Raw genomic sequence first — 24,986 nt, forward strand, 5'->3', positions numbered from 1 at the left:
ATATGAAACACCGTGTTTGTAGGGTTGTTCGCCAATCCTGGAGGTCAGACTCGCAAACGTTTCATCACCGGTCGAGGTGACGTTATCAGTGCGCAAATTGAAGGTGGCTTCTACCAAACGTTTATTTTGGTCCGACTTGTCATTCTGATCCGTTGGCTTTTGAGCTGGTCGCTGGTCTCTGCTGGGTCCCGGCAAATATAAACGCGAGCACTCGGCCAAAACAGCACTCAGTTGCACACTGGTGACAAAACGTTTGCTACAGAACCTCCAGGCTCGGCAAAGAACCCGAGAAACAAGCAGCCAACCTGAGCTACCAATCTTCGCTTTCTTTTCAAAGAATCCCTCAGACTCTTTTGACCTTCTCAGCATCTCTCAGACTCTTTGTAGTCATTGGAATACACTTTCCCAAAGTGGCAGAAGCAGTCTGGTCACATGCTCAAGACAGGGGTAGATCAGTTCTTGGTGAGCGACATGAGTGGAAGGTTAACCGGCATGGCCAGGAAGGAGCAGTCATGGTGAAATTAGCTACTATCTTGTTAACTCAGGGAGCAGGATAGAGGAGGTGAATCATCTCTTGTCGTTTGCAATTTCAACATTAGGTAAAACAATGGATTGCACCATGGTCTGGTACAGCAATCTGAATTCACAGAAACCCACAAAGCATGTGACGTATTGGGTGGACTCTGCCCAGTACATCACGAGTACATCCCTCCCCACCATTGGTGGTATCCACAAGGTGGCAGCACCCATTATTAAAGAACGGGCCACGCCATCTTCTCACAGCTACTATCAGGCAGGAGGTACAAAAACCTGAAGTTGCACACCAGGTTCAGGAACAGCTACTTCCCTTCAACCATTTGGTTTTTGAAACAACCTGCAAAACCCAAGTCACAACGTCAGTATAGCAACGCTACGACCTCTTTCAACTAAAGCAGGCTTTGTTTTGCTCCATTTGTGTTCTTTCTTGCAATTTATGTTGTCCTTCTATTTCTCTTGTGAATATTGCGTATCTGATGCTATGTGCCTGCGACGCTGCTGCAGGTCTGTTTAACGTTGCACCTGTGCATACATGGACTTGTGCAGACAACAAGAAACCCAGCTTGGACTTTGGGGGCAGCCGAGGCAGGGTTGTCAGTTATGTGAGCCTATCAGTCATTCCTTTGGGACACAAACATGGAAGTGGGAGCTGGAGAAGAGAATTCGACCACTGGGGTCTATTTTGCCGCAAGTCCGCAAGGCACAGGAGCAGAATTAGTTCATTCATCCCTTTGGGTCTACTTCTCCCTTCCAGCATGGCTGATTTATTATCCTTCTCAACTCCATTCTCCTGCCTTCTCCCCGTAACCTTTGACACCCTGACTAATTAAGAACCTACCAACCTCCACCTTAAATATACTCAATTACTTGGCCTGCATGGCCACCTGTGGCAACAAATTCCACAGATTCACCACCCTCTGGCTAAAGTAATTCCTCATCTCTGTTGAGGCTGTGCCCTCTGGTCCTAGACTCCCCGTCTCCCCCCCCCCACTGTAGGAAACATCCTCCCCAAATCCACTTTATCTAGGCCTTTCAACATTAAATGTGTTTCAATGAGATCCTAATTCTACTGAACTCCAGTGAGTACAGGTCCAGAGCCATCAAATTTTTCTTATATCTTAACCCTACCATTCCTGGGATCATTCTTGTGAACCTCCTCCCAACCCTATGCACTGCCAGCACATCTTTTCTTTGATAAGGGGCCCAAAATTGCTCACAATACTCCAAGTGTAGTCTGACTAATGCCTTCTAAAGCCTCAGTATTACATCCTTGCTTTTATATTCTAGTCCTCTGAAAAATGAATACTAACATTGCATTCGCCTTCCTTACCAGCGACTCAACCTGGAGTTAACCTTTATACTTCTGATTTTTGAATTTTCTTCCCATTTAGTAAATAGTCCACACCTCTAGTCCTCCTTCCAAAGTGCATGACCATACACTTCCCTACACTATATTCCATCTGCCACTTATTTGCACATTCCCCCAGTCTAAATTCTTCAGTAGTCTCTCTGCTTCATCAACATCACCTTCCCCTCCACCTATCTTTGTATTGTCTGCAAACTTGACCACAATTCCATCATCTAAATCATTGACATATAACATAAGTGGTGCCAACACAGACCCCCCCCTCCAAACACATCATTAGTCACTGGCAGCCAACCAGAAAAGGTCCCTTGTTTCCCCATTTTTTCTTCCTGCGTCAATCTTCTGTCCATGCCATCCATATTGCATCTTTGCTATAATACTATGGGTTCGTACCTTGTTGAGCAACCTTATGTGCGGCACCTTGTCATAGGCCTTCTGAAGATCTCAGTAAACAACATCCACTGTCCATCCTGCTTGTTACTTCCTCAAAGAATTGCCGAAGATTTGTCAGGCAAGATCTTCCCCTTCAGAAAACCATGCTGACTTTGGTCTGTTTTATCCTGTGCCTCCAAGTACGCCAAAATCTCATCCTTAATAATAGACTTTAACATCTTTCCAACCACTCAAGGCTGGCTAACTGGCCTTTCTTCTGCCTCCATCCCATCTTAAACAGTGAAGTAACATTTGCAATATTTCAGTCCTCTGGAACCATTTTAGAATCTAGTGATTCTTGAAAGATTACTAGTGCCTCCACAATCTCTTTCAGAATGCTAGTGTGTAGTCCATCTGGTCCAGGTGACTTACCTACCTTCAGATTTTTCGGCTTCTCCTTATTAACAGTAAGGGCACTCACTTCTTTACTAATGCTTCCATCTTCAGTTACCTCTTTCAGAAGCCATGTCATCCAGGTGACTTTTCAGTTTCCAAGTACCTTCTCCTCATTAATAGGGACAGCAGTCACTTCTTCCTCCTGACACTCTCATGTTTCTGGCTTCCACAGTGAAGAGTGACACAAAATACATTAAGCTCCTCTGCTATTTTTTTTGTCCCCCATTACTGCCTCTTCAGCATCAATTTCCAGCAGTCTGATATCGACTCTCATCTCCCTTTTTCTTTTTACACTTTATATATCTAAAGAAACTTTTTGTACCAAAGAAACTTGTATATTATTGGTTTGTTTACCTTCATGTTTCATCATTATGGCTTTTTAGTTGCCTTCTGTTGGCTTTTAAAAGCTTCTCAATCCTCTAACTTCTCACTAATTTTTGCTATATCATAGGTTTCTATATATACATTTAACATGCATCCTCTTTGGCTTTTATGCTGTCCTTGACTTCCTTTGTCAGCCACAGTTGCCTCATCCTCCCTTCAGAGTACTACTTCATCTTTGGGGAGCATCTTTCCTCCACCTTTCTAAACCTTCCCCAGAAACAACAGCCATTGTTGTTCTGCCATCAGCCCTGCTACTGTTCCGTTCCAACCAATTTTGGTTAGCTCCTCGCTCATGCCTCTGTAGTTCCCTTTCCTCCACTGTAATACTGAGAAATCTGATTTTATCTTCTCCTTCTCAGATTAAAGGGTAAATTCTATCATATTATGATCATTCTGTCTGAAGGGTTCCTTTACCTTGAGCTTCCTAATCAAATCTGGGTCATTACACAACAACCAATCCACATAGGATCAACACAAGCTGCTCTAAAAAGCATTCTACAAGTTCCCTCTCTTGGGATCCAGCACCAACCTGATTTTCTCAATCTACCTACAGGTTGAAATCCCCCATAACTATCACAACATTGTCCTTTTTACATGCCTTGTCTTTCTCCATTTCCTGGCTACTGTCTGGAGGACTATAAATAACTTCCTTTTACCCTTTTATCTACAAAGCGTCTTTTTACCCTTGCGGTGTCTTAACTCTACCCACAGGATTCAACATCTCCCGGTCCTATTTCTATTTCACCTCTTTCTAAAGATTTGATTTCACACTTTGCCAACAAAGCCGCCTGACCCCCTCTGCCCACCCACCTGCCCTTTCAATACAACATGTATCTGTGGATGTTGAGCTGCCAACTACGATCTTCTTTCAGCCACGATTCAGCGATGCCCACACCAACAAACCTGCCAATCTCTAACTGCACTACAAGATCATTGACTTTATTTTGTATACTTCCATTTGATATACTCACCAGCAGATTTCCCTGTTTCCAGCTTTGAAAGCCTTCCTGAAGACACACACTCAAAGTTTTCAGGACTGCTTTTTCCCCTCTGCCATCAGATTTCTGAGTGGACATTGAACCCATGAACACTACCTCACTATTTTTGCTCTCTTTTTGCACTACTTAATTTTCTTTAGTATACAGTGGATTACAGTTAACTGGGCCATCGGTTAACAGTTGCAACCACTTATTTGGGACAACTCTAAGAAGAAAAACTAATCACGAAAATAGCAGGATTCTCTTGATTTATTTGGGCAGAGAGAGCACGTTTACCCCATTTCCCACTTGGATCTGCGTTGGCAGGGACCAATTGCAGACAGAGATATACACGCACACACGCAGAGTGGAGGTGAGGCAGGACAACCTTAGTCTGTATTGAAGCGTGGGGAAGCAGTTAAATACGAGGCCAGTTAAGAGTCAAACCCCCAGGAAACCAAACTCCACCTCTTTGTAGCAACCACAGACAAAGCTAATCTCAGGGTCCCAGGTTCGATCCGGAGCTCTGGCACTACGTGTGTGCCCGCACCTATATCTATGGATGTACACACATGAACAGACATGTGCCCACATGAATTTCTTCTGAATGCTCGTTCCCTCCCACACCCCTATGATGTGCCAAGTCAGTGGGTCAATTGGCTGTCCTAAATCATGCACTCCCCCCCGCCGCCTCCACCTAGTGTGTGAGGTGTAGAATCTGAAGGAAGGTATTGGAGATGATGGAAACTGGGGAGGATAAAGTGGAATTAGTCTCCATTCATTGTTCTAACTCCAACGGACATGAAGCAAGCACCAAGATACTACAAATGCCGGAAATCAGCAAGCCAAGCAGCATCTGTAAAAGGGAAGGCACAGAGTTTCTACCCAAACCCCCTACCTGCACCTGCTCAGCCCTCTAGAGCAATTATATTCCCCCAAAAACTATTATATCTATTTATTGGCATACAGCACAGAATTGGCCTTTCTGGCCCTTCGAGCCACGATGCCAAGCAATAACCCGATTTAATCCTTGCCCAATCACGGGACAATTTACAATCAATTAATCTATCAATTGGTATGTCTTTGGACTGTGGGAGGAAACTAGAGCATCAGGAGGGAACCCACAGAGTCACGGAGAGAACGTACAAACTCCTTACAGGCAGTAGCAGAAACTGAACCCGGGTCGCCCATACTGTAAAGCACTGTGCTGAGCATAATGCTATCATGCTGCCATGATTGTCATTCCAATGGATACAAGCCTAACTTGTCCAGCCTTTTGTCAAATGACAAGCTAGTTACTCATTGCAGGTATTAGTGTAAGCAGGGGGATCTCATTGAAACCGATCGAATATTAAAAGGCCTAGATAGAGTGGATGCTTAGAGAATGTTTCCAGGAGCAAAGGGCACACCCTCAGAACAGAAAGACGTTGCTTTGGAACAGAAATGAAAAGGAATTTCTTTAGCCAGAGAACACGTGGAATTCTTTGTCACAGATGTTTGTGGAGACCAGATCATTAGGTATACTAGGGACTCCAGTTAATTGGGACACATCAGGACCCGTACATTTTGGACCAATTAAGCGGTTGCCCCAATTAGCTAAAGATTCATGGAAATTGTTAAAGAGGTGTATAAAAAAAGACAAATTACCATTTAATGGAGTAACTAGTTATGGATTCAAGTGAATTACAGAATAAATTAGAACACTATCAATACTGCTACAGTACAATAAAACTGTATTAGTTCATCATGGTTATCAACAGAGAAATGTACGCAATGAACAAAATCAGTGTAGACACCTAGTGCAGATAATGGACTACTTTCGTACAATGCTATCAGTGATTGCAATCTTCAAACCTTCATTTTCATTGTAACATTCAAGATGATCGCTGACACCTTCAAATTCTCCCTAGCTCCTAACCTGAAATAATATAATTGTTTCATATTTTTTTTTACTCCCGGCCGTTTCTGGCATCTCCAAGCCTGAATCCTTGAAACCACAGACAGCAAAACAGTTCTGAATCGTCTTACTGCTTATTTCTCACCAACTATCACTGCTTTTTGAATACAAACACATGCAAAAGACATTATTTAAAAACTTTTCTCTCCAAGCACAGTGTAGTATATTTAATAGCCGCAAAAGCACACGTGACTGACACGAATTAAGAACTGCTCAGCAGTAATCTCCTGGCCCAGTTCTCCTGGCATCGTGTCCCAAATAAACAGGGATCCTGGCTATTTTCTCAATTGGTTTTTGTTCATTAAGAGTTGTCTCAAATAAGTGGCTGCCCCGATTAACATGAATGCACTGTCCTTAAAGCACTGGTTAATCCGCTTCTGATTAGTAAGGGTATCTAAGGATACTGGGGAGAAAGCAGGAGAATAGGATTGAGAGGGAAAATGAATCAGCCGCAATCAGATGACAGAGCAGACACAATGTGCTGAATGGCCGAACTCTGTTCCTAAATCTTATGGGTTATACCTCCTCTGATCTATTTCAAACACACCCAAAATGCTGCAGGAATTCAACAGGTCAAGCAGAGTCTAGAGGGACATCGATAATTGACGTTTCAGGCTGAGACCCTTCATCAGGGCTGAACTATTTCCAATTTCTTCCTTAACCATTGAAATCTGGGCATTGAGTACAAGAAATGGCATGCTGGTGTTGGGGGGGGTCTGAATTACGCTGTGCTCAGTTCAAGATACAACTTAATGTCAGAGAAATGTATAGAATATAACTTCTGAAATGCTCTTTCTTCGCAACCATCTACTAAAACAGAAGAGTGCCCCAAAGAATGTTCGACAGTTAAATGTTAGAACCCCAAAGTTCCCCCCAGCTCCCCTCAATCCTACACGTAACCAGCAGCAAGCAACAATCCCCCCTCCTCCCACTGGCTAAAGGAAAGCATCGGCACTGCCACCGAGCACTCAAGCGTGAGCAAAACAATAGCAGAGACACAGACTTGCAGCTACCCCAAAGCCCTTACGTTTCACCCAGCATACAACATACCACAGGTTTTCTCTCTCCCTAATAAGGGAGAAAGAGCTGTCTCCATCTTCTAGTCAGCAGGAAAGATATCAACACCATTGAAAGAGTGCAGGGAAAATTTATAAGGATGCTGCAGGGACTCCCCGACCTGAGTCAGGAAAGATTGAATAGGCTAGGATTTTATTCACTGGAGTGTAGGAGAGGGAGGGGAGATTTTAAATCAAGGTACAACAAATGAGAAACACAAGAAAATCTGATACTGAAAATCCAGAGCAACACACAGGAAATGCTGGAACAACTCGGCAGGCCAGACATCATCTATGGAAATGAATAAACAGTCAACATTTCGGGCCAAAACCCTTCCTAAAGATTGCATAGAGGTATACAAAGTTATGCAGGGTATAAATAGGATAAGTGGATGCAGGACCTTTACCCGCAAGTTGGGTGGGAGTCAAAGGTTCAGGGTGAAAGGTGAAATATTTAAGAGGAAACATGAGGGAGAAATTCTTCACTCAGCGTGTGGAGCAAGTTGCCAGCGGAGGTGCTGGATGCAGGTTTGATTTCAACATTTAAGAGAAGTTTGGATAGGTACGAGGATGACAGGGGTATGGGTCCAGGTACAGGTTGACGGGACTGGGCAGATTGAGTTAGCATGGATTAGATAGTCCAAAGGGCCTGTTTCTGTGAGGTAGTGCTTTACGACTTTTGCTGACATACTCATTGTTGGTGAAAATGAATCTCAGGGTAGCATCTGGTGTGATATATGAACTTCGATAATCAATTTACTTTGAATTTTGAACTACTGAATCTTCTCAAATTCATATTGACTTAGAGCTGGGTCGTACCTTCTTTCCAGGGAGATCCAAGGAAACTACTTAAGACCCTTGGGAATCCTGGGCCCTGAAGTGGCAGAGGAATGTTGCGGTTGAAAGACAGAAAAACCCAGTGCAAATACAGCCATCCTCTCCGTCACCAATTAGCCTCAGGTGCCACCGTGGGACTGAGAGGATCAGGGCAGAAACCATTCTCCTACACCCCAATCCCAGGAGATAGGCAGGAAACGCCGTGAACGGGCAATGCAGGGCTTTTCATTTACCTTCAAAGGAAGTTTATTATCAAAGTGCGTTACCATATTCTACCTTGAAATTCAATTCCTTCCATGTATTTAACAGGCAAATAGAATTTTACTAAAATTAAAAATGATCACACAAAGACTGATTAACAACCAATGTGAAAAAGACTAATTCTGTAAGTAAAAAAAATAATTCTGAGAACATGAGTTGTAAAGAGTCCTTAAAAGCGAGTCCGTGGGCTTTACAGTCAGTTCAGGGTTGAGGTAAGTGAAGTTATCTACACCAGCTCAGGAGCCTGATGGTTTAAGGATAATAACTGCTCCTGAACCTGGTGATGTGGGACTGAATTCTCCTGTTCCTCCTTCCTGAGAAGAAAACGTGTCCTGGATGCTGAGGTCTCTTGATAATGCATGCAATTTTCCCACATCCTTGTAGACTTGCTCATTAACGGGGAGGGCTCGGCCCGTGATAAACTGGGCTCCGTCCACAAGCCTGACAGTCCGGTTTGGCCATAAGCACAAGAGGTTCAGCAGAGCAACACATAAGCAGTTGATATCTTGGGCCAAGATCAGAATCCTGATGAAGGGTCAAAATGTTGACTGTTTATTATTTCCTTAGATGCTCTCTGACCTGCTGAGTTTCTCCAGGATTTTGTATGCCCAGTTAGGCCCATTGTTTCTGCCTGCTCCTGCCTCACTCGTGTTCATATCTCTCCACTCCATTTTATCCCCCCCTTGCCACCTGCATCAATGACACTTCACGTGCTCTCAATCACTTCCAGTTCCCTGCCCTGACGACCTCATTTTCACCATGGATGTCCAATTTCTACACACTTCTATCCCCATCAGAAGGCCTTAAACGTCTCCACTTCTTTCCATAGAACAGACAGAACCAGATCTGCTCCACCACCATGCCTTTTACACTCAACAATTTGGCTAACCCCCACTTTCTCCAACTCAGGGTGTAGCCATGGGTACATGGCACCACTATCTGTAGACTTTTCCCAGACATCCCACCTCTCCCGGAAGATCCAGGAGTCTCCCCGCATATCGATAGTGGCTCCCTGACGCCCGGAAATTAGATACAATATCCCGGAAATAGATTTTTTTGAGAGGGAGAGCAAGCATCCTGATTGGTCTTTCTTCGTGCTAAGAGTGGTTCCCAACCACCGGGCCGTCAGGAAGCAATATGATTTGACGATAGGAGTCATTTGCACCTTTCCTCATTCCCTGTCGCGTACTGTTGAACTTGAACGCACGTGAGGTCATTACGCATGCGTCATCCATGTCAGCGCGGGGAAGATGATCAACTCCTTGAGCTTGTAAATGATGGCGGGCTGAAAAGTTTGTTTGACATAACATCTCCGCCAGCATTCTGGATCAAAGTCAAGGCTAAATATCCTGACAACACACATCAAAGTTGCTGGTGAACGCAGCAGGCCAGGCAGCATCTCTAGGAAGAGGTGCTGTCAACGTGTCAGGACGAAGGGTCTCGGCCTGAAACGTCGACTGCACCTCTTCTTACAGATGCTGCCTGGCCTGCTGCGTTCACCAGCAACTTTGATGTGTGTTGCTTGAATTTCCAGCATCTGCCAGAATTCCTGTTTGCTAAATATCCTGAGATAGCCACGGAAGCACTGAAAACGTTCCTTCCATTTCCAACTTATCTCTGCAATGAATGCAACGAAAACTAAATTGTGGAATAGACTGGACATAAGGAACCCCGTTCACCTATCGCTGTCTCCCGTCAGCCTTCGATGGGACCGTCCTGTTGCAGGAAAACAAGCCCAGGGCTCCCACTGATTCAGTGATTATTGGTGTGTTGCAATGATTTTATATGTTCATACGGGGAAAATATGTGCTGTGTGTTTAATATCCAAACGTTACTTAAAATGTTATGATGCTCTTGACTTATCACCTATATTCGGTCGTGATTAACAGCACCCCCCCCCCCCCCGCCACCCCCTGTCGGCCGGTTCCGCAAGAATATTGTCAATATTAAACCGGTCTGCAGTGCAAAAAATGTTGGGGACCTCTCCTAAGTAGATCTATCAGTTTTTTACAGTCGACCTCAAAAATAATGACATTATTTTACTGTTTGCAATAGTGACTTTTCTATTGCCCATGGTGGGTTAAAATGTAAAAGACATGTTGAGGTGAGTTTAACAGGTGTCATTACAGCATAGCTAACGTTATTTAAACTAGCTGGCTAGCTGCAAAGGAGCGACGCTATTGATGTCCTACGTGATGAGGCCGAACTCCCTGTAGACTTGCTTAAAGTTGTAATAGAATAGACATAATATAATATAAGCACATATTTTAATGTCATATTTGCTGCATATACCCAATTTGGTTTACAGATTAAACAAAAATCACTAAACAAAGTATTACATACACCCTTGGAGGTTGACGGGCGGCGGGGTGGGGGGTGCTGCCTCCCTGAAATGGTGGTAATACCTCCCTGAAATGAGTTTTTGCAGGGTGGGATGTCTGCTTTTCCATCCCTGGGCATTAGTGTTTCCATACCAGGCCATGATGGATACACAGTTAGGAGACTGTCGACCGTGCATCTGTAGAAATTAGTCTAAGCTTCCGGAGCACATGCTGTCCACAACCTCAAGTCCATATCACCACCACGCAGCGCCTCAGAGTCTCTGGCAGGCCTTTGCCTACACGGTTGCCCTGGCGATAAGAGGAGAACAAATCGGATTGCAGCTGAAACCAACCCTCCAATCAGAGAGGGTCATAGTTTAACGTCTCAGCGGAGGGATGGGGCCCACTGGACAGCGCAGGACTCTTTCGGCACCGAGAGCCGTAAGGCTTCGCATCCTACCCTGGGGTCTTGATAGCCCGACTCCGACCATCAGGCTTTGCGTCTGGAGGTTTAGTCACTCCCCTTAGGGGGCCAGTCCTGACTCTGTACTGGCCGAGAGCTTTGGCCTTCACAGGGACTCAGCAGTGCCTTTCCCCCAGGCCAGACAGAAAGAACAAAGCCTGCCCTGTGGTCAGAGTGTTCTTATCACAAAGTGGAACCCCATCTCACAGGGCTGAGTAACACTCCAAGGCAGACGCAGTGCCAGCCCCACACATCAAAGTTGCTGGTGAACGCAGCAGGCCAGGCAGCATCTGTAGGAAGAGGTGCAGTCGATGTTTCAGGCCGAGACCCTTCGTCAGGACTAACTGAAGGAAGAGTGAGTAAGGGATTTGAAAGTGGGAGGGGGAGGGGGAGATCCAAAATGATAGGAGAAGACAGGAGGGGGAGGGATGGAGCCAAGAGCTGGGCAGGTGATTGGCAAAAGGGATATGAGAGGATCATGGGACAGGAGGTCCGGGAAGAAAGACAAGGGGGGGGGTGGGGGGAGGACCCAGAGGATGGGCAAGAGGTATATTCAGAGGGACAGAGGGAGAAAAAGGAGAGTGAGAGAAAGAATGTGTGCATAAAAATAAGTAACAGATGGGGTACGAGGGGGAGGTGGGGCCTTAGCGGAAGTTAGAGAAGTCGATGTTCATGCCATCAGGTTGGAGGCTACCCAGACGGAATATAAGGTGTTGTTCCTCCAACCTGAGTGTGGCTTCATCTTTACAGTAGAGGAGGCCGTGGATAGACATGTCAGAATGGGAATGGGATGTGGAATTAAAATGTGTGGCCACTGGGAGATCCTGCTTTCTCTGGCGGACAGAGCATAGATGTTCAGCAAAGCGGTCTCCCAGTCTGCGTCGGGTCTCGCCAATATATAAAAGGCCACATCGGGAGCACCAGACGCAGTATATCACCCCAGTCGACTCACAGGTGAAGTGTTGCCTCACCTGGAAGGACTGTTTGGTGCCCTGAATGGTGGTAAGGGAGGAAGTGTAAGGGCATGTGTAGCACTTGTTCCGCTTACACGGATAAGTGCCAGGAGGGAGATCAGTGGGGAGGGATGGGGGGGACGAATGGACAAGGGAGTTGTGTAGGGAGCGATCCCTGCGGAATGCGGGTGGGGGGGGGAGGGAAAGATGTGCTTAGTGGTGGGATCCCGTTGGAGGTGGCGGAAGTTATGGAGAATAATATGTTGGACCCGGAGGCTGGTGGGGTGGTAGGTGAGGACCAGGGGAACCCTATTCCTAGTGGGGTGGCGGGAGGTTGGAGTGAGAGCAGATGTACGTGAAATGGGGGAAATGTGTTTAAGAGCAGAGTTGATAGTGGAGGAAGGGAAGCCCCTTTCTTTAAAAAAGGAAGACATCTCCCTCGTCCTAGAATGAAAAGCCTCATCCTGAGAGCAGATGCGGCGGAGACGGAGGAATTGCGAGAAGGGGATGGCGTTTTTGCAAGAGACAGGGTGAGAAGAGGAATAGTCCAGATAGCTGTGAGAGTCAGTAGGCTTATAGTAGACATCAGTGGATAAGCTGTCTCCAGAGACAGAAAGATCTAGAAAGGGGAGGGAGGTGTCGGAAATACCTACCTCACCTACCACCCCACCAGCCTCCGGGTCCAATATATTATTCTCCGTAACTTCCACCACCTCCAACGGGATCCCACCACTAAGCACATCTTTCCCTCCCCCCCTCTCTCTGCATTCCGCAGGGATCGCTTCCTACGCGACTCCCTTGTCCATTCGTACCCCCCGTCCCTCCCCACTGATCTCCCTCCTGGCACTTATCCGTGTAAGCAGAACAAGTGCTACACATGCCCTTACACTTCCTCCCTTAGCACCATTCAGGGCCCCAAACAGTCCTTCCAGGTGAGGCAACACTTCACCTGTGAGTCGACTGGGGTGATATACTGCGTCCGGTGCTCCCGATGTGGCCTTTTAAATATTGGCGAGACCCGACGCAGACTGGGAGACCGCTTTGCTGAACATCTACGCTCTGTCCGCCAGAGAAAGCAGGATCTCCCAGTGGCCACACATTTTAATTCCACATCCCATTCCCATTCTGACATGTCTATCCACGGTCTCCTCTACTGTAAAGATGAAGCCACACTCAGGTTGAAGGAACAACACCTTATATTCCGTCTGGGTAGCCTTCAACCTGATGGCATGAACATCGACTTCTCTAACTTCCGCTAAGGCCCCACCTCCCCCTCGTACCCCATCTGTTACTTATTTTTATGCACACATTCTTTCTCTCACTCTCCTTTTTCTCCCTCTGTCCCTCTGAATATACCTCTTGCCCATCCTCTGGGTCTCCCCCCCCCCCCCTGTCTTTCTTCCCGGACCTCCTGTCCCATGATCCTCTCGTATCCCCTTTTGCCTATCACCTGTCCAGCTCTTGGTTCCATCCCCCCCCCCCCCCTGTCTTCTCCTATCATTTTGGATCTCCCCCTCCCCCTCTCAAATCCCTTACTCACTCTTCCTTCAGTTAGTCCTGACGAAGGGTCTCGGCCTGAAACGTCGACTGCACCTCTTCCTAGAGATGCTGCCTGGCCTGCTGCGTTCACCAGCAACTTTGATGTGTGTTGCTTGAATTTCCAGCATCTGCAGAATTCCTGTTGCAGTGCCAGCCCTCACCCCTTCCTTCCTCCCGAGATAACTGGCTGTCAGAAGGCTGTGTCTGCAACCTTCCCATATGGCAGATCTGGCAGTCAAACAGAGCAGGGCTTGCACAGAGAATGGCGGGACCCTAGGGAGTGTTGTGGAACAGAGGGACATGATATCTGATTTGCTAAAAGTGCCGTCATAGGTAGACAGGACAGCTAGGAAGGTTTGCCACACTGGCCTTCATTGTTCAGGGCACTGAGTGCAGAACCTGGGACATTATGTGCAGTTGTACAATATGTTAGTGAGAACGTGCTTTGAGTATTGTGTACCCTTCAGGTCACATGATCAGAATCAGGTTTACTATCATAGGCATACGTCTTGAAATGCATTGTTACTCAGCAGAACATTGCAATACATAATAAAAACTAAATTACAGTAAGTACATATTTTTAAAAGTTACATTAAATTCGTGTAAAAGCAGAAATAAAAAAAGTAGTAGGTAGTGTTCAACGTCCATTCAGAAATCAGATGGCAGAGGGGAAGAAGCTGTTCCTGAATTGTTGAGTGTGTGCCTTCAGGCTCCTGTACCTCCTCCCTGATGGTAGCAATGAGAACAAACCATGACCTGGGTGATGGGGTCCTTAATGATGAATACTGCCCGTCTGGGGCATTGTTCCTTGAAGGTGCCCTGGCTGCTGGGGAGGTGAGTGCGCATGATGGAGCTGAGCTGACTGAGTTTCTCAACTTTCTGCAGCTTACTTCGACCCTGTGCAGCAGCCCCCCATGCCCTCCCCCATACGTTAGAGAAAAGATTTTATTAAGCTGGAACAAAAGTGAGGAAGATTTACATGAATGTTGGCAGGTCTAAAGGGCTTGACTTTAGGGAGAAGTTGGGCAGGATAGAACCTCATTCCTTTACAAGAGAAAATCTGCAGATGTGTGTTGCTCGAACCTCATTCCTTGCAATGTTGGTGAATTCCAAGGGTGTATGTAGTCACTAGAGGAAGAGACGGGGTGAATGGACACTTAATCATTGATAGAAAGCTTAGTAACATGGTGTCATGTCAACATTCTCCTCAAAGCCAGATAAAGAGTTGGCCATTGACATTGGGAGAAGTAATGCACAGTACTGCATTTTCTCAATGTGGAGTGTAGGGAGAGTTTGTAAGTCTGGCAGAAGCAAAGGATGCTGGGAACGGTGAGTGTGGAGCGCCACAGGAGGGGTATGGGACAGATGGCAGAGGAGTGCCAGAAGTGGGAGGGGGGGTCCAGACACACCCAGCCCTGAGACACCAGGCAGGTAATTTGGTTCCAAACAACTGGTTTATTGATCATTACAGGATGTCTCTCTGGTGCTTTCTTCTCCCTTCCCCCTCAGTCCACAATAGAGACCCATATCAGGTTTGCCATCATTCACAAGTCATAAAATTTGTTTTTTTTTGTGTATGGAAGCAGTACAGTGCAGTACATAAAATTACCACAGTACTATGCAAAGGATTTGGGCACTCTAGTTATGGATATGTGCCCAAGACTTTTGCACAGTACTGCACCTCAATGGTATTGAGTTTGAGGGAGTTAAGAGCTTCAAGATCCTGAGTATGAACACCACTATTAACTTGTCCCAGTTGAAACCACATCGATGTCACGGCCAAGAAAATTCACCACTGCCTCTACTTCCTCAGGAGGTGAAAGAAATTTGGCATATCCCCATCAACCCTTACTGACTTTTAATTGATGCATTATGGAAACTATTGTGCCTGGATGCGTGACAGCTTTATACAGCAACTGCCCTTGGGTGACTGCAAGAAACCACGGAGGATTGTGGACACGGCGTAGCGCATCATGAAAACTAACCACACAGAGGAATGTGCCATTTGCAGCAGCACCCAACGCAGCCCAAGGATTGTGCTGGGGTTGGGGGTTGCAGCCACAAGTGTCGCCATGCTTCTGGTGTCAACTCAGCATGCCCATAACTAACCCGTATATCTTTGTGATGTGGCAGGAAACTAGAGCACCTGGGGGAAACCCACACATCCTCCATGTACATGGGCACGAAAGCTTTAGAACATTACAGGCCAAACAGTAGCGTAGTGGTCAGCATAACGCTCTGCAGTACCAGCGACCAGGGTTCAATTCCCACACTTGTCTGTAAGTAGATTGTACGTTCGCCCTGTGACCACGGGGGTTTCCTCCCACAGTCCAAATATGTACTGGTTGGCAGGTTAATTGGTCATTATAAACTGTCCCGCCAATTATAAAGTGTTGGCGCATGGCCAAGTGGTTAAGGCGCCGGTCTAGTGATCTGAAGGTCACTAGTTCGAGCCTCAGCTGAGGCAGCGTGTTGTGTCCTTGAGCAAGGCACTTAACCACACATCGCTCTGCGACGACACCGGGGCCAAGCTGTATCCGCCCTAGTGCCCTTCCCTTGGACAACATCGGTCGCATGGAGAGAGGAGACTTGCAGCATGGGCAACTGCCAGTCTTCCATACAACCTTGCCCAGGCCTGCACTCTGGAAACCTTCCAAGGTGCAAATCCATGGTCTCACGAGACTAACGGATGCCTATTATTATAAACTGTCCCATGATTAGACTAGGATTAAATTGGGGGATTGCCGTGTGATGCGGCTCGAAGCACCAAGAGGACCTATTCCACGCTGCACCTCAATCAAACAATAAGGCCACTTGGCTTATCGAGTCTGCTCTGCCATTCAATCACGGCATCAATGTGTCTACAGTGACCTGGTGAGATCAGGACAGTGGGGTGGGCCCCCTCACAAGTCACCTGCCCTGGACAGCTCTCTTGAACAACACATACTGTAATGCAAGAGACAGCATTTATCATCTCCTTAGGATCTCTGCAACATTCGCTTGCTAAACTGCTTAAAGAGATAAGCTTCAAATGAGATAAGCAAGCGTCAAGTCATCGCACTTCATCATAGACTGGTAAATAGTACTCTGACAAATACAGCTACAGCCATCGCTTTCTTGAGCCAATTTGCACGACACCTAACCCTACCTCAGCAGAACATGTGGACACGCACTTCTCTTGTCATAACAAAATTGGCATTTTTGTCCATAACAAAATGGAACCTGTATTGTACCAGAATGCTAGTCATGTTCAATTCAATTTTAATCACCCAACCATACATGAATACAGCCAAGCATCACACACAGCACAAGGTCCACACAAGAGAGCAACCGCAAATGCGATCACAATCACACAATAATCCCCAAACTTGTGGCATCAGCTGATCGAACACTGCGGGGGGGGGGGAGCGGGGAGCACCATCTGCAGCCTGTTTCCTGCGTCACACTATCCCCGACACTCCCCCACCAACACTTACAGAATATCAGTAAAGTACAGTAACACAGTATACATATACAGTGCCTATAAAAAGTATTCAACCCCCGCCGCCTGGAAGTTTACATGTTTTATTGTTTTACAACATTGAATCACAAGGGATTTAATTTGGCAGACACGAGGAAATCTGCAGATGCTGGAAATTCAACAAACATACACTCAAAATGCTGGTGAACGCAGCAGGCCAGGCAGCATCTACAGGAAGAGGTACAGTCGACGTTTCGGGCCGAGACCCTTTGTCAGGACTAACTGAAAGAAGAGATAGTAAGAGATTTGAAAGTGGGAGGGAGTGGGGGAGATCCGAAATTATAGGAGAAGACAGGAGGGGGAGGGATGAGCTAAGAGCTGGACAGGTGATTGGCAAAAGGCCACTGGTGTAGCCCATCCACTTCAAACTTTGATGTGGTATGCATTCAGAGATGCTCTTCTGAATATCAGTATTGTAACATGTGGTTATTTGAGTTACTGCCACCTTCCTGTCAGCTTGAACCAGTCTGGCCATTCTCCTCTGACCTCTCTCATTATCAAAGCTCTTTACTCACAGAATTACTGCCCACTGAATGTTATTGGTTTTTTGCACTGTTCTCTATAAACTCTAGAGATTACTGAGCATGAAATTCCAAGGAGATCAGCAGTTTCTGAGATACTCAAAGCACCCTATCTGGCTTATTTAGATCAAATTTATTCCCCATTCTGATACTGGACTGAACCTCGTGACCATGTCTGCATGCTTTTATGCATTGAGTTGCTGCCACATGATTGGCTGTTAAGATATTTGCATTAACAAAGTTTACCGGTCTACCTAATGAAGTGGCCCGAGTGTACACTGAGTTGCCACTACAGTTAGGTATTTCATTGTACCTGTACCTTGCTGTACCTGTGCACGTCACACAAAAGACTCAATATGACAAATTGCTTTGGCTGATATGCCATAACAAACCATCCTTGGCAGAAACGGAGACAAAGACAATACGATGGGTAAAGAAGTCCATTTACAAAAAGTGAAGCGTGTTAAAACGATAAACGATGAAGCGGGAAGCAAATCAACTTCTGAACACGCAGATAGACTCGTGTCCATAGACCCACTCAACATTATTTAAGGGCAACACACACAAAATGCTGGAGGAACTCAGCAGGTCAAGCAGCGTCCATGGAGGAGAATGAACAGTTGATATTTCGGGCTGAGACACTTCACATCTTGACCTGAAACATCCACCGTTTATTCCCGTCCGTAGATGCTGAACGCGATGCCAAATTGGAAATAAAACTCTTCTGCGTACACATGGCCCATTGCAGTATTCCCTGCCGAACCGCCTCTTAGACCCACCTACTGTACCTGCTCCCACCATCATCCCTGGCACCTAAACCCACACAGACGTCTTCTATTTTCTAGTTGGGCCAGAGCACAGGAGATCCTTCTGCCATAGAGTTCATGCTGCCCATCAACAACCCACGCTGGGAAAAATAAATCGGAGTTCATGGCCTGTTCAGAAATCTGACAGTGGAGGTGAGAAGCTGTTCCTACAACACTGAGTACAGGTTCCAGTCAGGCTCCTGTACCTCCTCCCTGATGGTAATAACAAGAGGGCACACATTTTAGACCGGGGTTCCCAACCCTCTGTTAGGGGTCCATGACATAAGAGAGGTTGGGAACCCTGATTTAAGCTGAGGGGGGCAAGTCCTCTGCTGTTTCCTTCCCCCACCTTATTTCACCCCCCCCCCAAAGGACTCAGGTTGACAGAGAGGAGCACGGTCCAGGGCAGGAGTGGAAAATGGAACAAAGTCCACCCTGCCACCGCACAATCGGAACAGTGAGATAGAAGCATCATCTAGTGGAAAATAAGACTTGAGAGCAGAATTAGGTCACTCACCACATCAGGTCTGCTCTGCTATTCTATCATGGCTGAATTATTTTCCCTCTCAATCCCATTTCTCCCCGTAACCTTATTAATCAAGAACGAATCAACCTTCGCTTTAAATACACCCAGTAACTCAGCCTCCACATTGATCTGTGGCAACAAGTTCTTCTACAGATTCACCACTCTCTGGTTAAATAAATCAGTCCTCACCTCTGTTCTAAACAGACATCCTTCAATGCTGAAGCTCAGCCCTCCGGTCCCAGACTAAGGGTCCGGTACAAATCTGAAGCCCCTCCACAACCCGACATTATGGGCCCCACTGCACCAAGGAGAACATTTGTATTGTGAGGCCTAATGCTCAGCCTGTGGTTCTCATGCTGAGCGAGGCTCAAACTCAGCGCATGAGACCACAAACTCTGAAAATTTAAAACACAAAAGCAACATACTTCCTGTGGTTGGGTTGCGCGCCAGAGGCATGCCCTCGGAGGTCTTCACTCAGAAGATCAGACATGCTTCTCCCACCGCTCCAGGCTCCCTCGCCAAGCAGGTGGTCCCCACCTCAAAGCCCAGACACCAGGAACGGCGCTCACGCTGCACGGGTTGTCGGGTAGTGTCGGGCAGTGATCGTATCCAGACACACAGGAAATGCTCTCGAGATCTGATCAGCAAGCTAATCTGATTTGCATCTCAAGGCAGGCGAGAGGTGTGGATAGGTGTGGACATGGAAAGTTAATTATCACTGGGTGCAGGGCAGGACAGAGTCAGAAACTCTGCCCCTCAAACCATTTAACAAAACCAATCTTGCCTTGGAATCAGGGACAGACTCTTGACCTCACAATCTAACTCGTCATGGCCTTGGATTTTGTTTATTTATTGAGATACAGTGCAGATCAGGCCCTTCCAGCCCTCTGAGCAACCCCACGATCTAATCCTAACCTAATCACTGGACCGTTTACAATGACCAATTAACGTCTTTGGACTGTAGAAGGAAACCAGAGCACCCGGAGGAAACCCACACAGCCCCAGGAACTGTAAGGCATTGCGCGAACCCCTATGCTACCGTGCCACCCTGTCCGCCTGTACTGATCAGTTTCAGATGCTTTTGCCATTTTACCACACATAAGCTGAGACTTGCATCATTCGCGTTAACAACAAACCTACCAAAGGACGTGCTGGTATGGGGGCGGGGGAGGGGTGCAGCTTGCCAGTGGTGCCACACATTCATGCCCACAATGCTTGGCAGGACAACACAGAACACAACAAGCAACACTGAAAACACGCCCTGTTCCTTACACACATACGTGGACACGGACACACGCACAGACAGACACACGGACAATCCACCAAGCTCCAGCCTTCTGCACTTTCACTGTAACTGGAACACTTTATTCTGCATTGTTATTACTTTCCCTTTGTACTACCGCGATGTACTGATGCGAAGAAATGATCTACGTGCATGCAAGGAAGCTTTTCACTGTACATATGAGAATGCCAAAACACTTTACACGACACAGCTTTGAATAGAATCGGCGACCTCACCTCTTGTCTCTCTGGGTAACTGTACCAGAACTGTTACATGTACCAAGATACAGTGATTAGCTTTGTCTGTCCATAAGATACTGGAGCAGAATTAGGCCATTCAGCTCACTGAGTCTGTTCCACTGGATAACCCTCCATATTTCGCTCACCCATTTGCCTAAGAATCCCTTAAATGTCCCCAACGTCTCAGCCTCCACCACCACCCCGGCGGTACATTCCATACTCCCATCTCTGTGTAAAAAGAGTTCTGTGAGACCCACTCTCAATCCAGGTTGAGATTCTGCCCTCCGGTTTTGCGGCAGATTTTTTGACTCAGTATTGACCACCGTCTTGCCTCCACAGATGCTACCTGATCTGCTGAGGTCCTGCAGGCAAGAGTTAAGCCCCAACAAGAGTTAGACTCAGAAGTGACAAGATTCACCAGTTTACCTTACATGTCTAAATCTTGCAGCAGGTATTGATACAAGAGTTGATTAGCAGACTTGCTTAACCAGAGGGCAGGGACTGGTGGCTGTGTTACAGAAAGATCTGCCTGTTGTTATAATTGTCAAACTAGAACAGTAAATAGGATATTAACGTATTTAAAAAGGCAATTCAGAGTTGTGGACAGAGCTCAGTACATCACAGAAACTATCCTCCCATTCCATAGACTCACTGTACACTTCTCACTGCCTCGGTGAAACAGTCAATAAAATCAAAGACCCCAACCACTCCAGATATTCTCCCTTCATCCCCCCTCCTACCAGGCAGAAGATACAAACCTGAAAGTATGGACCAGTAAACTCAAGGACAGCTTCTACCTGACTGTCAGACCATAAACATAGCAACAAATTTCAGCCATTTGGCAATCAAGTCTGCTGCACCATTCAGTTGTGGCTCACGGATTTTCCCTTTCAACCTCATTCTCTTGCCTTCTCCCTGTAATCATTGAGGCCCTTACTAATCAAGAACTTATCTGTTTTCAATGCGACTCACCCGCACCCCCCCCCACCACCCAGCCCCATTCTTCTAAACTCCAGTGAGTACAGGCCCAGAGCCATCAAAACACTCCTCACACATTAATCCCTTCATTCACAGGATCGCCTTCATGAACCTCCTCTCGACCCTCTCCAATGCCAGCACATGCTTTTCTCAGATAAGGGGCCCAAAAAAACTGCTCACAGGACTTCAAGTGCTGTCTGACCAATGCCTCAGACCGTCAAACAGCTCCCCAGATGGACTCCTGACTCCACTCAATCTCCACATCGGCCATCAGCAAACTGGGAGCTCCTTAATCCCTACTGCGCTTCCAACCATCACTCCTCGAGCGATCACGCTCCTCCATGTACCAAACATCCCAGAGACCAGTTCCCCACAAATGGACTCCCACCTCTGTAGCCAGATGAACAAGGAGCATCAAGTACAATCTTCTGATGCCCCCACTGTGATCCAGTCTTAACATGATTATACTAGACCTACACCAGGAAAATCAGACTTATGTTTACCTTTTAGTCTTCTACTCAAAACCAAAGAAATGTGCAGTCTTAACAATGGGAAAAATTGCTTATCCTGTTGTTTAACAAGTGCACATCCAAAACACACATCAGCATGGGGGTCAACCTCACTGGCCAGCGACACGATACTCCAGACAGACTGACCTCAGACAGCGCTGGATCATGGAGCACGTGAAGGCTCCGCAAGGCAAGAGTCAGGATGACAAACTGATTGAGACCACGCAGCCAGAATCAGCAGTTACCCAGGTTGAACAGCCTTTGGAAGCCTAACCCTTTTACACAGCCTTCCTGATCAAACCTGGGACGCAAGGTCACCATTATCAAGGCATGACGAAGATGCGAACTAAGATGAAGATGCAAACGAAGTATTCCAGGGCGACACTTACTATTGGACAGTTATTTCACTAATTCTCAAGAATTATTGGCCCTGAGCACAGCTTTAATTGGTTATTAACTTCTGAAATAGGTATACTGAATTCTGGTTAATTGGGACATATCGGGACTCATACATTTTGGCCTAAATTAAGAGTTTATCCCAATTATTCAATAGTTAAAAAAATAAGAAAGACAAATTACCTTTGAACTAAGTAACAAATTATACATTTAAACAAAACAAGGATTAAATCATAACATAAAATTATAAAACTACTACAGTACTATAAAACTATTAGTTCCTAATAGTCATCGATTGAGGAAATCAACCAGTATACTTTTGTTCATCCATGTTCTTCTGATTGACTGAAAATGAACAAAATCAGTGCCATCACCTAGTGCAGATAATGAACTGTATTCTCACAATGCTTTCAATGATTGCATCCTCCAAATCTTTATTTTCATTGTAACATTCAAGATAATTGATGATACCTTCAATTTCTTCGTAGTTCCTAACATGAAGTTGTGAAATTGCTTCATTTTCACTCACGGCCATTTCCAGCATCTCAGAGCCTGTATGCCTGAAATCGCAATGAGCCAAACAGTTCTGAATTGTCTTACTGCTTATTTCTTGTCAACTATCAGTGACAAAATTCGCTGCTTTTAGTGACACCACTTAAAATCTGTTCGTTCTAAGTATGGTAATGTCTTAACAACCACACAGGTGTGTGTGATTGACGTTAGTTAGAAACTATTCGGCAAGACACCTGTCCCAATTAAACAATGGGAATCTCAGCTATTTCTGATTACTTTTTGTTCTTTAAGAGTTGTCCCATGCAAGTGGCTCACAAAATGCTGGAGGAACTCAGCAAACTAGGCAGCATCTACTGAAAAAAAAGTACAGTAGACGTTTCAGGCCGAGACATCAAGAATAGATGGAAGACATCTATTCTTCCATAGATGTCCATAAGACCATAAGACAAAGGAGCAGAAGTCGGCCATTCGCCCCATTGAGTCTGCTGTGCCATTTTATCATGAGCTGATCCATTCTCCCACCTAGTCCTAATCCCCCGCCTTCTCACCGTAACCTTTGATGCCCTGGCTACTCAGATACCTATCAATTTCTGCCTTAAATACACCCAATGACTTGGCCTCCATTGCCACCTGTGGCAACAAATTCCATAGATTCACCACCCTCTGGCTAAAAAACTTTCTTCACATCTCTGTTCTGAATGGGCACCCTTCAATCCTTAAGTCATGCCCTCTCGTACTAGACTCCCCCATCATGGGAAACAACTTTGCCACATCCACTCTGTCCATGCCTTTCAACATTCGAAATGTTTCTATGACGTCCCCCCTCATTCTTCTAAACTCCAAGGAATACAGTCCAAGAGCAAACAAACGTTCCTCATATGTTAACCCTCTCATTCGTGGAATCATTCTAGTGAATCTTCTCTGTACCCTCTCCAATGTCAGCACATCCTTTCTTAAATAAGGAGACCAAAACTGCCCACAGTACTCCAAGTGAGGTCTCACCAGCGCCTTATAGAGCCTCAACATCACATCCCTGCTCCTATACTCTATTCCTCTAGAAATGAATGCCAACATTGCATTCGCCTTCTTCACCACCAACTCAGCCTGGAGGTTAACCTTAAGGGTACCTCTCCCCATTTAAATAATAGTCTGCCCGTTTATTTCTTCTGCCAAAGTGCATAACCATACACTTTCCAACATTGTATTTCATTTGCCACTTCTTTGCCCATTCTTCCAATCTATCCAAGTCTCTCTGCAGACTCTTGTTTCCTCAGCACTACTGGCCCCTCCACCCATCTTTGTATCATCAGCAAACTTAGCCACAAAGCCATCTATTCCATAATCCAAATCGTTGATGTACAACGTAAAAAGAAGTGGCCTCAACACAGACCCCTGTGGAACACCACTGGTAACCGGCAGCCAACCAGAATAAGATCCCTTTATTCCCACTCTCTGTTTCCTGCCAATCAGCCAACGTATGTAACTTTCCTGTAATTCCATGGGCTCTTATCTTGTTAAGATGTGTGGCATCTTGTCAAAGGCCTTCTGAAAATCCAAATATACAATATCCACTGCATCTCCCTTGTCTAGCCTACTTGTAATTCCCTCAAAAATTTGTAATAGGTTCGTCAGGCAGGATTTTCCTTTAAGGAATCCATGCTGAGTTCTGCCTATCTTGTCATATGCCTCCAGGTATTCAGTAACCTCATCCTTGACAATCGACTCCAACAACTTCCCAACCACCGATGTCAAGCTAACAGGTCTATAATTTCCTTTTTGCTTCCTTGTCTCCTTCTTAAATAGCGGAGTGACATTTGCAATCTTCCAGTCCTCCGGAACCATGCCAGAATCTTTTGAAAGATCATCGCTAATGCCTTCGCAATCTCCCCAGCTACTTCCTTCAGAACACGAGGGTGCATTCAATCTGATCCGGGAGATCTATCTACCTTTAGACTATTCAGCTTCCTGAGTACTTTCTCCGTTGTAATTGTGACTGCGCACACTTCTCTTCCTTGCCATCCTTGAGTGTCCAGCATACTGCTGTCTTCCTCAGTGAAGACTGATGCAAAATACTCGTTCAGTTCCTCCGCCATCTCCTTATCTCCCATTACAATTTCTCCAGCGTCATTTTCTATCGGTCCTATATCTACTCTCACCTGTCTTTTACTCTTTATATACTTGAAAAAACTTTTAGTATCCTCTTTGATATTATTTGCTA

General features: G+C 45.9%; 1 protein-coding gene across 2 annotated transcripts in view; it reads right to left on the reverse strand.

Moving 5' to 3' along the window:
- Window positions 1–24,986, reverse strand: part of LOC140197867 (arrestin red cell) — a 124,544-nt gene that overhangs the window by 68,888 nt on the left and 30,670 nt on the right. Inside the window, exon 1 of one of the 2 annotated variants that reach the window (XM_072258409.1) lies at window positions 19,277–19,408. The exons of the other annotated variant lie outside the window; for it this stretch is intronic. Coding sequence (XP_072114510.1) covers window positions 19,277–19,341 — 65 coding nt within the window. The 5' untranslated portion in view covers window positions 19,342–19,408. Of the gene's footprint in view, window positions 1–19,276; window positions 19,409–24,986 lie in introns of those variants that run through there. 2 annotated transcript variants of the gene reach the window in all.

This window comes from Mobula birostris, chromosome 5 (assembly GCF_030028105.1).
Source record: "Mobula birostris isolate sMobBir1 chromosome 5, sMobBir1.hap1, whole genome shotgun sequence".
Lineage (NCBI taxonomy): Eukaryota > Metazoa > Chordata > Chondrichthyes > Myliobatiformes > Myliobatidae > Mobula > Mobula birostris.